This window comes from Oreochromis niloticus, linkage group LG16 (assembly GCF_001858045.2).
Source record: "Oreochromis niloticus isolate F11D_XX linkage group LG16, O_niloticus_UMD_NMBU, whole genome shotgun sequence".
NCBI classification, from domain to species: Eukaryota; Metazoa; Chordata; class Actinopteri; order Cichliformes; family Cichlidae; genus Oreochromis; species Oreochromis niloticus.
In genome coordinates, this window is record NC_031987.2 from 33,679,278 (window position 1) to 33,692,568 (window position 13,291).

The 13,291-nt window shown below is 41.5% G+C and overlaps 1 protein-coding gene across 22 annotated transcripts in view; it reads left to right on the top strand.

Annotated features, from left to right (window-relative positions):
• The window catches only part of ttn.2 (titin, tandem duplicate 2), a 217,833-nt gene that overhangs the window by 5,768 nt on the left and 198,774 nt on the right, over positions 1 to 13,291 (top strand). For 21 of the 22 annotated variants that reach the window (XM_025903577.1, XM_025903582.1, XM_025903581.1 and 18 more), the window contains exons 4-20: positions 1,192 to 1,479; positions 1,650 to 1,729; positions 1,979 to 2,190; positions 2,280 to 2,355; positions 2,970 to 3,125; positions 6,819 to 6,878; positions 7,644 to 7,902; positions 8,121 to 8,187; positions 8,281 to 8,478; positions 9,139 to 9,278; positions 9,388 to 9,536; positions 9,619 to 9,846; positions 10,132 to 10,373; positions 10,670 to 10,902; positions 11,001 to 11,165; positions 11,274 to 11,442; positions 11,529 to 13,225. In XM_025903577.1, coding sequence (XP_025759362.1) covers positions 1,192 to 1,479; positions 1,650 to 1,729; positions 1,979 to 2,190; positions 2,280 to 2,355; positions 2,970 to 3,125; positions 6,819 to 6,878; positions 7,644 to 7,902; positions 8,121 to 8,187; positions 8,281 to 8,478; positions 9,139 to 9,278; positions 9,388 to 9,536; positions 9,619 to 9,846; positions 10,132 to 10,373; positions 10,670 to 10,902; positions 11,001 to 11,165; positions 11,274 to 11,442; positions 11,529 to 13,225 — 4,419 coding nt within the window. Of the gene's footprint in view, positions 1 to 1,191; positions 1,480 to 1,649; positions 1,730 to 1,978; positions 2,191 to 2,279; positions 2,356 to 2,969; positions 3,126 to 5,210; positions 5,541 to 5,631; positions 5,746 to 6,279; positions 6,520 to 6,818; positions 6,879 to 7,643; positions 7,903 to 8,120; positions 8,188 to 8,280; positions 8,479 to 9,138; positions 9,279 to 9,387; positions 9,537 to 9,618; positions 9,847 to 10,131; positions 10,374 to 10,669; positions 10,903 to 11,000; positions 11,166 to 11,273; positions 11,443 to 11,528; positions 13,226 to 13,291 lie in introns of those variants that run through there. The other variant, XM_025903585.1, reaches the window with a different exon arrangement.

Here is a 13,291-nt window from a genome sequence, read left to right on the forward strand (position 1 = left end):
GCAGAGGCGCAAATACATTTAAAAACAAATAATTATTGTTGGAAGGGCTTAAGTATCTCTGGGTCTTGTTCACGTGTGACAGGAGAAGGGAGCCGGAGATCGACAGACGGATTGGTGCAGCAGCTGCAGTGATGCGGACGCTGTACCGGTCTGTTGTGGTGAAGAGAGAGCTGAGTGTAAAAGCCAAGCTCTCAATTTACCGGTCGATCTACGTCCCTACCCTCACCTATGGCCACGAGCTGTGGGTAGTGACCGAAAGAACGAGATCGCGGATACAAGCGGCAGAAATGAGCTTCCTCCGAAGGGTGGCTGGCCTCTCCCTTAGAGATAGGGTGAGAAGTTCGGCCATCCGGGAGGGGCTCAGAGTAGAGCCGCTGCTCCTCCACATCGAAAGGAGCCAGTTGAGGTGGTTCGGGCATCTGACAAGGATGCCTCCTGGGTGAGGTGTTCCGGGCATGTCCCACCGGGAGGAGGGCAGACCCAGGACACGGGGGGGGCGGCACCTTGGCGTTCCCCCGACAAGCTGGAGGAGGTGGCTGGGGAGAGGGAGGTCTGGGCTTCTCTGCGTGGGCTGCTGTCTCTGATAAGCGGAAGAAGACGGATGGATAATTAATGTTGCTACATCTATGCTACAGTAAAATGAATCTTAGATGAGATCCTTAAACTCTCTGTCGGTTAGTGCGAGTCTAAATGTATCCTGCTGGTCTTTGACGGGGGTGGATGTGGGATGACGTCTGGTCACTTAATCCAGTGATAAACTCAGTATAGATGCAGCTGTTGCAGCATATCATTGCATAAAGTTATTAACAAACTTAAACCTACTGAGGTCTGAATCATTGATTTTAATTTATTAATGATAATATAAAAGACATCAGGACTCCATGTTGGCGGTCATTTTATCATGTACACACGTACACTTGCTAGTACCAGCTTGGTTCCCTTTTGTTTTCAATTTCTTTTCAGTTTTCAGTTTTTCATGAGATAGCTTTAACAAAGTGATTTTGGTCCACATTGACATGACAGCATCACGTTGTTATAGCAGATTTGTTATCTGCACAGAAATGGATGTAAACTGCAGTTACCAGATTAGAACTCTTCATTTTTATTTATTCGCCTTTGGCTCTTTTAGTTAGGTTACTGCTCGGTAAAGGATGTCATCATTAAAATCAAGCTAATCTTCTATCTCTGCAGTGGAGACAGCACCTCCAAATTTCCTTCAAAGACTTCAGAGCTTAACAGTGAGACAAGGCAGCCAGGTGAGGCTGGATGTGCGAGTGACAGGAATCCCGACACCAGCTGTTAAATTCTACAGAGAAGGGGCTGAGATTCAGAGCTCAGCCGACTTCAGGATTCTCCAAGATGGAGACCTGTATACTTTGTTGATCGCTGAAGCCTTCCCAGAGGACTCTGGGACATATTCTGTGACTGCCACTAACAACAGCGGACGGGCCACCTCCACTGCTGAATTGCTAGTTCAGGGTAAGCACCACAGATTAATTAATTCTTCAAAAACGTCAAGTTTGGTCAAAATATTTTATGTTGACACAAATAATCCTCATAATAATTGAATACTCCAGTTTTTAATATGTGTTAAATGACCATTTACCATAATTAATCAACCTAAACTTTCATTTCTGTTGTTGTTGCAGGTGAGGAAGCTGTGCCAGCTAAGAAACTGAAGACTGTTTCCACATCCCAAATAACGGCTTCCCAGAGTCGAGTACAGAGGGTGAGATAACTAAGTGTTCTAGGAAACAATTTAAGTTGATTGAAGGAGAAAGCCTAAGCTTAAATAGTAAATACTTCTTTTCCCAGTATTATACAGGCACTTCTGCCTGATTGTCATGTTATGCAGACAGTATTGATCATAAAGTCTGCTAAAAAATACATGAAAAAGTAACAGAGTGTGGAATTAATGTGTATAAGGTCATGTTCGTATCTCACTTCTTAGTAAATATAAAACTTTCCCCTTTTGAAGGTGGAGACTAGTTTCCAGGCCTCCACTAAGAGGGAGATCCATGCAGGGGAAGTAATGATCACTCAGCATTTGGCTCACAAAACCCCCCCACGGGTTCCTCCAAAGCCGACCTCCAAGTCCCCGCCGTCCTATGTTTCTAAGGTGACAGCAGGACGTCAGCAGTCCCCTTCGCCTGTCAGACATGTGAAAGGGCCAACACCGACACCCGTCAGGTATAAAACTGTGATCTCAGTGAAGGCAGGTGGTCATCTAAATTGACTACATGAACTGACTGATCTACGTCGTGTGTTGTTGTCTACAGACCAGTGTCTCCATCCACCAAACTGTCTGTTTCTCCCATCCGACCAGTCAAGTCTCCCATCATGACCAGGAAACAGGTCAGAGCATCTATCTGGAGTCTACTTTCACTTTCAAGATGCTGTAACAGTAACTTAGTGTACATGTCTTGGTTTGTTTGGTGTTTCAATTTGCTCATCACCAAATACCAACTTTAACTTAAGTTACTAATGATAACACTTAAATTGCAGCATATTTCATGTATTTAACTGTATTAGGTGCCATCTTCAGGTGTGGGGCAGCAACACAATTAGTGACTCTAATTCTGAATACCTTCTAGTTTTTGTCCAAATATTCTTGATCACTGATGCACTAATGACTGTTCCTGCAACCGTCCTGTTTTCTCTGGTATTGTTATTCTTGTCTTCCTGCAGAGATACAGGCTGTAAGTTACTGTTAGAAAGTAGTATATATGATGTAACTGAAATTACAGCATTTGGCAATTTTTAGAGGCAACATGAAAATCTGCAGGAGATCACATGTAACATCAGGATACAGAGGAAAAATAAAACACAATGAATAAAGTCTGAAAACTAGTTCATAAAGTGGCTTTGATCTGTCTCTCAAAGCACACACACAACAATTACTGTTAAAATTTGCAAACCTTTATTTTTTGAATATGTGTTAGATATAACGTAACCTCATCTACTTGCAGGTATCCACCTCTGCAGAGGTTCTGCCACCCTGGAAACAGGGAGACTACGCGACTGAAGCGAGCTATACCAGCATGGCAAGCATGACCGCTGTCAGCAGCACCACTCAACTTCATATGCAGAAGCACTGGGAGCAGCAGGTGGCTGCCACCAGAGAGGTGAGAGTGGCACAACCTGCATGCTGGTTAACTCAACTCCATCAGTACATCCAACCTGACATGTTAGTGGGTTTTATTTGTGACTGCAGAATGAATACGGACAAATACTTTGTTTTTAATCATCACTAACTTTTATGTTATGAACATGTTGGCCCCGCTGTGCCGATGTATTGGATGTAAAGTGAACGTGCATTTATTTTCTGTTCTTTCTATCTTCTTGGTTTATTTTCTTTTAATGCAGCTTTGTCCTTCCTTGGTTATTAGCTGTGGCTTCTAATGTGATTATCCTGTTTGCCAAAGCGTGACTCTTTTTCATTTTGACCCAGTCTTTCTTCAGGACATTGTTACAGTTTTGACTTCACTCATAATATTAAAATCATATTTATCGAATTGAACTCATCACAGAGATAATATCAGTAACAATCAAGCACTGGGCAGCAAAAGGGTCAGTTTTGAAAAAATTATGTTCAATCCAAAGAAAAAACAAAGCTCTTTTTAAGAAGGTATGGCTGTTGTGAAAAATTCAAAATCAGTTTGCAAACAAGAAGTTTCTGTGAGGTCTTTTAGAATTGAGTTTATAGGCATATATAAAAAGCCTAAAATTACAAACTATTTTCACTGATTCACACACATTTAGTGGTGCATCAGGGGCAGTTTGTAGTATGTTGCTTCTAGACAAACTCTGACTTGAGGAGTTGAGACTGAACAACTGGCCTTACAGTACAAAAGGTGGATAACATATTCTGTATTGTAAACAACAGCTGTACAGTGTGAACATCTCATGTTGTAACCATAGACTGTATAAAAAAGATGGATGTAGCTACTACGTCATACATTGGTTTGTGGATGATCATTTTGATGCTTCAAGTGTGACTTTTTGTCTTTTTGTCCCGCATGTTTCTCTTGCTTAGCTCTAAATTGGGAGTTATGGGCTAACGCCAGGCCTAGCTAGCTGGTTACGAAAGGTCCTCTGTTTGCTGTGATGTTAGATAGGAACACATTTTGGCTAACAAAGAAGATTGTAAAAATACGATGCAGTGTTTAGAATAACTGAACAGCTGACTCCCACTCGCCATGTTCCTTTTTAATGCAGCTGTAAAACATGTAGTGCACGTAGAACAGCAAGAGTAATTACAGTGCAACAGACATCTGCCCCCCAAAGCTGAAAGGTAATCGGACTCCACTCTCAATAAGACTGTTAAAGTTTAGACGCTGCACTAGTCAGCAATCATAAGAGAAAAAAGGAAGGTCCCATTTTAACCATACACAGCATGTTTATTGACATTCTAGTAAATAAGAAAAGTTTATTATAGAGCACTTTTTACAGGCATAAAAATCACAAAGTGCTGTACAACAACAACAAAAAAAACTAAGAATAATCACAATAAATTAAAATAGCCAGCACTGCGTAATTTAAATATGAAGTTTTTGGCTCAGGAGAGTGAGAGAAGAGAGAGTGTTTGGTCACCTTGTTGAGAAAATGACCCACATACTGAGGGCTAGAGTTCTTGCAACAGTCCCCTGGGTTTGTGTCTTCCCACGGCCATCTTATGCTTTTAATTCATTAGGTGACTGCAGATCAGGATGGTAGAGCAGCTCATCTAATAATCGGAAGCATGAGTTGATCCATGGCTGCTCCGTTCTGCAGGCCAAGAATCCTTGGACAAGATACTTAACACCAAGTTGTGAATCTTGGATAGAAATTAGTGCTTGTGTGAATGGGTGAAGTTGTATATTCATCCATTCAAACAAGCACTCAAAGTTGTATAAAGCACTTTGAGTGCTCAACTAGGGTAGAAAAGTGGTATAAAAGAAACAGTTCATGCACCACACCTTTTCTGTGCACTCTACACTATTCTGTGTAGCAAAAGGTTAAAAAAGAGAACATATTTTAATAGCAACGACTATCAGTATCTGTATGCAGATCATATCTTGTAAGGAAATGGGGCATTATTATGTCTTGTTCTTCAACTATTTCTGCTTTTCTAAAATAAATCACAAGTTGAAATCAGGTACATGTCTTTACTTCAATCATAAGTGATAAAGACTGCGTGATATTTCACTTCTGTGTTGCATGACTTTATGGATGCTTTATTTGTCATGGTTTTTTTTTCACTCCTTAAGGCTTTTGGTGGAGCATTGTCTTCTCTGAGATCTGTGTGCTGCTTGTTGTGTCTTCAGGATGTGGGAGAAAAAAAGGCTGAGGCAGTGGCCACAGTGGTGGCTGCTGTTGACCTTGCTCGTGTCCTCAAGCCTGTGCATGGGGAGGGTGGTCGGAAAGAGGAAGAGGAGGATGTGGAGTTGAGGATAAAGCAGCAGGCGGCAGCAACTGCAGAGAAACAAGTTATTGCAACAAAAACACTTCCTATTGAGCCTGCTGTGTCTGCAGAGCAGCACAGAGTCCAGGTCTCTCAGGTTGGACGAGTTCCCTGAATTCAGTTACATGAGTCTCATTTTAATGATATGGAGCATCAACTTTCCTAACACACTCTGTTGATTACTCCAGATTCAGAGAACAACAGAAATCTTCTCCTGTGTGGACACTGGTGTCGTCCAGCCCCCAGTTCCACATTTCACAGTTTCTAAAGTTTCTGTTCCTAAACATGAACCTAGACATGAGGTAAGAAGAACAGCGTGAGGCCATCGTCGTCCCAAAACCTTCATTTATATGTGAACATCTTAACATACAGTTTTCCTTCAGTCTAATTCCCTTTCCCTTTTTGTCCTCACAGTATCACCCATCCTACCACAGCATTTGTGTCTTTTAAAGACTTCCCCATCATAACATCCACTAGCTATAGTTTGTGGTTATTACATAACAGCAATAGTAACACTGATCACATTGTTCTTTTTTTTCTTAGATATGACTTTACTTTGTGTTTTGGTTCAGAGTCCTAGTCTGTAGAATGGATGAAGCAGTCACCTCATGGAAAAACCATCTAAATCAGCTATCATCAGCTAATCCCACCTCACTGATTAAATCAGTCACAGCAAAGAAACACTGGCTGTTTCTTAACCTGTTTCAGTTTTAGTCCGGTTTTATCTGGTTTAGATTTCCTGTTTAGCTTCAGTGTCTCTTGCTCACTAATCCCCAGCAGAATTTGGATTTACTATCTGTGTGTGATGGTTAATGCTGTTCTCATTGGCTGATCAGGTGTCCCTTGCTGGCTCTGCCATCGCTACACTGCACAAAGAGCTATCCTCCCCTTCCACCCCCAGAAAGATCATCAAGCCTGTCAAATCTCCCAGTCCGTCTCGACAGGCGGCGGTGGAGGTTCATGTGATACCTGAGCCCTTCCTACCGCCGTTCAGAGATGTTCGATATAAGACTCAACTTGACAGCAGGGGTGCTTATGCATTTAGTGAGGAAGAATTTGAGGAATGGGAGCCTCAGGTTGGTCTGATGTCCTCACTGCTATCGTTCCTAACGTTCCTCAACTTAATCCTGTGTGGATGTTCACCTGAGTTCTTCTATCTATCTTAACGCAGCAGCAACTGATACGCTGCCTTTCACCTCCCTCATGAAGAATCCTCCTCCTCTTATTCCTGTCTTTGCTGCTTCACCTTCATCCCTCTGTCCTCTTTATATGTTTTTTTGTCTAATCTAACCTGTTTTCTCCCTTTATTCTAACAGAACCCCATACTTTGTTTTCTTTGGGGACAATTTTTAAGTTGTCTTGTTGGTTTCTGCAGGAGGTGGCTGCAGTGCCTACAAGATCCCAGGAGCCTGTCGTTCCACCAACTCTTATTGCTGTGAGTACTTTTCCTATCTACTTTGTGTTTCCAATTAAATTCAGTTTATTAATAAAGAGCTAGTTGGCAACAATGTACCTTAAATATTAGAGAGAAAACCTGATCCAGCCCCAACCACACACTGTATCAAAATAAAGACCCAGTGAATGTAGGGTAAAATGTTTTGTAATGAAAGCTTTAAAAAATGACTGATCATTTCACTTGTACAAAGTGCTGCATCTGACTTCATAACAGCCTTCCTGTCATCAGTTTTCATAATAATACTACACAATTACAGTTTGTGATTCAAATGTATCTATTGCACATTTAATGTAAGAAATAATATATTTTTGCATTTTTTGCACGGCTAAGTGAAGCCAATAATGTACGAGAACTTGTAAACAATTCACAACATAATATTATAGAAATATGATCGTTCTTTCTCTCCCTTAGTACTCTCGCTACAGCATTTAGGATCAATTTTTAGGCATTTAACAGAGCTTATACAACAGCCTGATAAGGAATTAGTCTAGCCTAGAAGTAACACATGCATGAACTAGTTTTCAGCATGTCTTTGAGTCAGCTTGTCTTTAATTTTGATAATATTACACAAAGGAATGAGGGGGACATTTAAATGTGTGAGTTAAAGAGCGTATTCTGATCAATATTTACTCCTAGTAGGCCTTTTTGACTTCAGAATATAACTATTCGAATTGTTAAAGAAACTGCTATAAATGTGATGTAAAATTCCTGTACATGCTGTAAACTTCATCACGACAATTTCAGGGACTGAAGAACCTGACTGTGACAGAAGGCGAGTCAGTGACCTTGGAGTGCAAAATCAGCAGTCACCCTTCCCCTGTCATAATCTGGTTCAGGGAGGACTACAAGATCGAGAGCTCCATTGACTTCCAGATCAGCTACGAGCACGGATTTGCCAGGCTGATTATTCGTGAGGCATTTGCTGAAGACAGTGGCCGGTTTACCTGCACTGCCACCAATGAAGCAGGAACTGTGAGCACCTCCTGCTACCTGCTTGTAAAAGGTATCTATGTTGGAATGATAAGCCAAAGTAAAGCTGTGAAGCTTGTATGGAAATGAATACACTGTAGAGGAGAAAAACAACCTGCTCTCACCCGGTACACTTGAAAATTGATGAACACAACAGACTCAAATGTCCAAGTTGTGGACATGCTAAAACGTGTTAAACTACAGATCATCAAGTTTTATACAAACTAATTTGACTTTCACTTTCTCTTGTAGTTTCAGAAGAAATTGAAAGCAGAGAGGAAACAGCTGTCACAGAAATTGCAATCACACAAGAAAAAACGTGAGTTGTAAAAGTCAGATTCATTCTTTGCAGATTTATAGTCATGTAAGAATCCAAAGCTGCAGAATTGATAAAGCTATTGCTCCTCTTCAGTGTTGCAGCTGAAGCAAAGCTGCAGACGGTGACAGAGTTTAGTGCAGGAGAACCTGCAGCTCCATTCTTCATCAAGAAACCCACTGTGCAGAAGCTAGTGGAGGGAGGAAGTGTTGTGTTTGAATGCCAGGTTGGAGGAAATCCAAGACCTCACATTATCTGGAAGAAGAATGGCGTGCTGCTTACCACTGGATACAGGTGATACAGATTATAAAATACATACAGGAAAAAATGGATACCCTGCTGAATATCTGAGTTTGCTGACTTGCAAAGAATTGACAGAGACAAAATATCAACCAGAAATCTAGAAAAAAATCCATAAAAGTTATGAATTGATTTGCACAACAATGAATGAAATAAGTATTTGATCTCTTTGATTTCATCTCCTATCTGTGGAAGAAACAGGAACAATTATAGTCCTGCTCCGTTATGAGTCAGCTTTTTTGTAATGTTTGCACTGTTTTTAATGTTTTAGATCAGACCTTAATAATTACCACAACTGTGATAATTATCTTTATTAACATGTAAGTAACTTACCTGTATTTAAAGGTTCAGTTATTTTCTTTATGACGTCCTTTTAACAGTGGTCCTATGATGACCATGTTATTGCATAGTTAAGCAGGTTAGTGTCTTTGAAAAGACATATTTACATCACTGGCTAATGTTTTTTGTGGATTTGCTTAACTTGAGCTAGCTATCATTGTCTTTTGTACACTGTACACTCTCTAGCACATCATTTTTTATTGTGTTTTATAAAAATCCTCTTTACTTTGTAAGTAATGGCAGTGACAAACCAAATTTGTTGTTGAAATCATGCTGTGATGATGGAGCACTAGCTTGTTTTGGTTTTCTTATCAGATACAAAGTTGCGTACAAGGAAACTGGAGAATGTAAACTGGAGATCTCAATGACCTTTGCTGATGATGCCGGAGAATACTCCATCTTTGCTAAAAATCCCCACGGAGAAGCTTCAGCTTCCACCAGCCTGTTGGAGGAAGGTACTGCCATCCTTTTTTTTGTTTTTTGCAGTTTTTTAAAACTTTCTTTAAAAATCACTTTGAAAAGATGTGTCTGGCTTTATCTGCGTATCTGTATCTGTGTTTACAGAGGAATATGAAGCACATATGAAGCAGCACGATGTAACATATAAAACTGAAGTGACTACAACAGTGGTTCAGGAACCCTCTGTGGTTATGAGTCAGTATGAATTGGAACAGAGGAGGACAATAACCCCGATGAGCTTTGTCTCAGAAACGGTACTTGCGCTATATACATTTGCAGTGCTGTGATAACAGATCTCAATCTACGGTTCATAATTAATGTTCATCATTTTTGTAGGAATTCCTCATTTCAGCCTTTGAGGAGAGGATAATACAGAAGATCGAACTGTGTATCATGAGAATTACTTACAAAGAGCTTGTGGCAGAGGACGGCGAGCTGGTAGTGACTATAGCAGATGAAGAGGCAGCGCAGCCAGCCTTTGACACACCAGTGAAAAACTACAGGATCATGGAGGGAGCGGGAGTCACTTTCCACTGCAAGATGGTTGGAAACCCACTGCCAAAGGTATTGAGACACATTCATATAGTGAAACAACTTTCACTCATCCAACCAAAGCTGGGTATGTCAGAGTGATGCTTCATAATAAATAATTTGGTTTGCCAAGAAATATAGGTTTTTGGCCTTTATTTATTATTTTGTAAATACCATTCCAGCATTGCTGTAAAGAGAAACATTTAAATCTGACACTACAACAAACAGCTATGTTTCATGCTTTCTGTCGAGTCATCGCAGTCTCACAGTTTTACAGCATTTAGCCAGCTTTGTTGAACTACTGTCATCTTGTGCCAGATTGCCTGGTACAAAGATGGCCAGCGCATCAGGCCTAGTGGGCGTTACCAAATTGAAGTTCTTCAAGATGGACGAGCCAGTCTTCGTCTGCCTGTGGTGCTACCAGAGGATGAAGGCGTGTACACTGCTTTTGCCACAAACATGAAGGGAAATGCAGTCAGCTCTGGAAAGCTTTATGTGGAGGCATCCGAAGCTGTAACACCGCAGAGATACACACCACAGCCAGCAGTACAGAGGATAAGGTATAATCTAATGATGGCACAATTAAAAAAGAAATAAAAAAAATCACATATCGCCATGAGAATTGGACAAAAGCTATTTTGGCTTATAGCTTAGCTTTAAAAAAGGCAGACAATATTGGTGACTAGCAGAATAATAGTGGTGCTTTAATAATACACTAATAATACACACACATTTTAACAAGCGCATGATATCAGATTGAAAGCTTTCAAAGCTTCTATCCACTGCATTTTTTAAAATTAAAATTTGTTTTGTTAAACTGCAGCCATGTCAAATAACGACACTGCTTCTTTGTCAGATCTACATCTCCTCGTTCTCTGAGCCGCTCTCCAGGGCGTTCTTCCAGCCGATCTCCTCGGCGTTCTCCTGCCCGTCGATTTGACGAAACAGATGAGGCTCAGCTCGAAAGACTATACAAACCTGTTTTTGTCATGAAGCCCTCCTCAATAAAATGTTCTGAGGGGCAAACTGCCCGATTTGATTTGAAAGTTGTTGGCAGGCCAATGCCTGACACATACTGGTTCCACAATGGTAAGAATAGAAAAGGTAGCAGAGAAAAATTTCTTGATGTCTACCTTTGTTTTCTGATTCAGCCTCTCAGTCAACTCATTTTGCCCTTCTTTTCCCAGGACAACAAGTGATCAATGATAACACACACAAGATAGTGATTAAAGAGGATGGTACTCAGTCCCTGATCATTGTCCCAGCCATGCCACAAGACTCTGGAGAGTGGACGGTTGTTGCTCAGAATAGAGCTGGACGGGCATCTCTCAGTGTAACTCTTACTGTTGATGGTGAGTGATGTATAGCATTCTTGAACTAATAATTTATTTTTAGTTACACAAAAGATCATATTGTTAGACATTGTTTTGTTTTTTTGTTTTGTTTTTTGCTATCTATAGCTCAAGAAACCCTGGCACGTCCTCAATTTGTTGAAAAGCTGAAAAACATCACTGTAAAGCAGGGCACTCTGGTTGAGTTGGCTGTCAAAGCCATTGGAAACCCCCTGCCAGACATCGTGTGGCTGAAAAACAGTGACATCATCACCCCACACAAGCATCCACAGATAAAGTATGTAATATCTGGTATTCTATATTTTGTTTTCAGGGCAGTATAAAAATGCTTAGTTCAGTATATGTGGCCTTTTACTTTTTCAGGATTGATGGCACCAAAGGAGAAGCCAAATTCCAGATTCCATCTGCTTCAGGCTCAGACAGTGCCTGGTACACTGCTACAGCCATCAACAAGGCTGGTAGAGACACCACTCGCTGCAGAGTCAATGTTGAGGTGGACTTTGCTGCCCCTCAAACCGAGAGAAAGCTCATTATTCCGAGAGGAACATACAAAGCTAAAGAGATTGCAGCGCCCGAGTTGGAGCCGCTTCATTTGCGATACGGTCAAGAGCAGTGGGAGGAGGGTGATCTTTATGACAAAGAGAAGCAACAGAAACCACAATTCAAGAAGAAGCTGACATCTATCAGAATGAAGTGTTTTGGACCAGCCCACTTTGAGTGTAGACTCACTCCTATTGGTGACCCCACTATGGTAGTGGAGTGGCTGCATGACGGCAAACCTCTGGCTGCTGCTAATAGGTTGCATATGGTCAATGAATTTGGATACTGCAGCCTTGATTATGAAGTTGCCTATGCTAGGGACAGCGGTGTTATTACTTGCAGAGCCACAAACAAATTTGGAGTTGACCAGACCTCAGCCACCCTGATCGTCAAGGATGAGAAGGGACTTGTTGAGGAAACACAACTTCCTGAAGGCAGGAAGGGAGCATATAGGATGGATGAGATTGAGCGCGTGGCTCATGAGGGAGGACCTGCAGGAGTCGGCGCTGATGAAGAATCTGAAAAGACAAAGCCTGATATTGTCTTGCTTCCTGAACCAGCAAGGGTGCTGGAAGGTGACATTGCACGATTCCGCTGCAGAGTGACTGGTTATCCGGCACCAAAGGTTAATTGGTACCTCAACGGACAACTTATCCGCAAAAGCAAGAGATACAGACTTCGCTATGATGGTATTTACTATTTAGAGATTGTTGACATCAAGTCCTATGACTCAGGAGAGGTTAGGGTGGTTGCTGACAATCCTTTAGGAACAGCTGAGCACACAGTAAAGCTAGAGATCGAGCAGAGGGAAGACTTTAGATCTGTCCTGCGTCGTGCACCAGAACCAAAACTTGCAGAGGCTACACACGAGCCTGGCAAGATTGGATTTGATATTGTGAAGATGGACCGACCTAGTGAGGCTTCACAAGACAGGGAAGTGGTTAAGCTGCGTAAAACACAGAGAATTGTTCATGAGAAAACTTCAGAGGAGTCTGAAGAACTGAAGAGCAAGTTCAAGCGCAGAACAGAGGAGGGTTTCTATGAGTCTATTTCTGCTGTAGAGCTTAAGTCTCGCAAGAGGGATGACTCTTATGAAGACCTATTGAGGAAGACTAAAGAGGAGCTGCTCCATCACATGAAAGAGAAAGAAGAAGCTGAAAGGAAGAAGATGGAGGAACAGGGTAAAGTCACTATCCCCACAATAAAACCTGAACGGGTCCTGCTCTCTCCCAGCATGGAAGCACCCAAGATCCTGGAACGCATTGCAAGCAAGACCGTTGCTCCAATGGATGAGGTTCGTTTCAGAGTCAGAGTAGTTGGTAGACCAGAACCTGAGTGTCAGTGGTTCAAGAATGGCATTCAGCTGGAAAAGTCTGACCGTATTTACTGGTACTGGCCTGAGGACAACGTATGTGAATTGGTCATAAGAGATGTCGAAACACAAGATTCTGCTAGCATCATGGTTAAGGCTATTAATATTGCTGGGGAGTCCTCAAGTCATGCCTTCCTGCTTGTACAAGGTAAAGCAAGTTCATCTAAAATCCTTTCTGTGCTATGCTAAATTTTCTTTGTCTTGAAATGTTTTT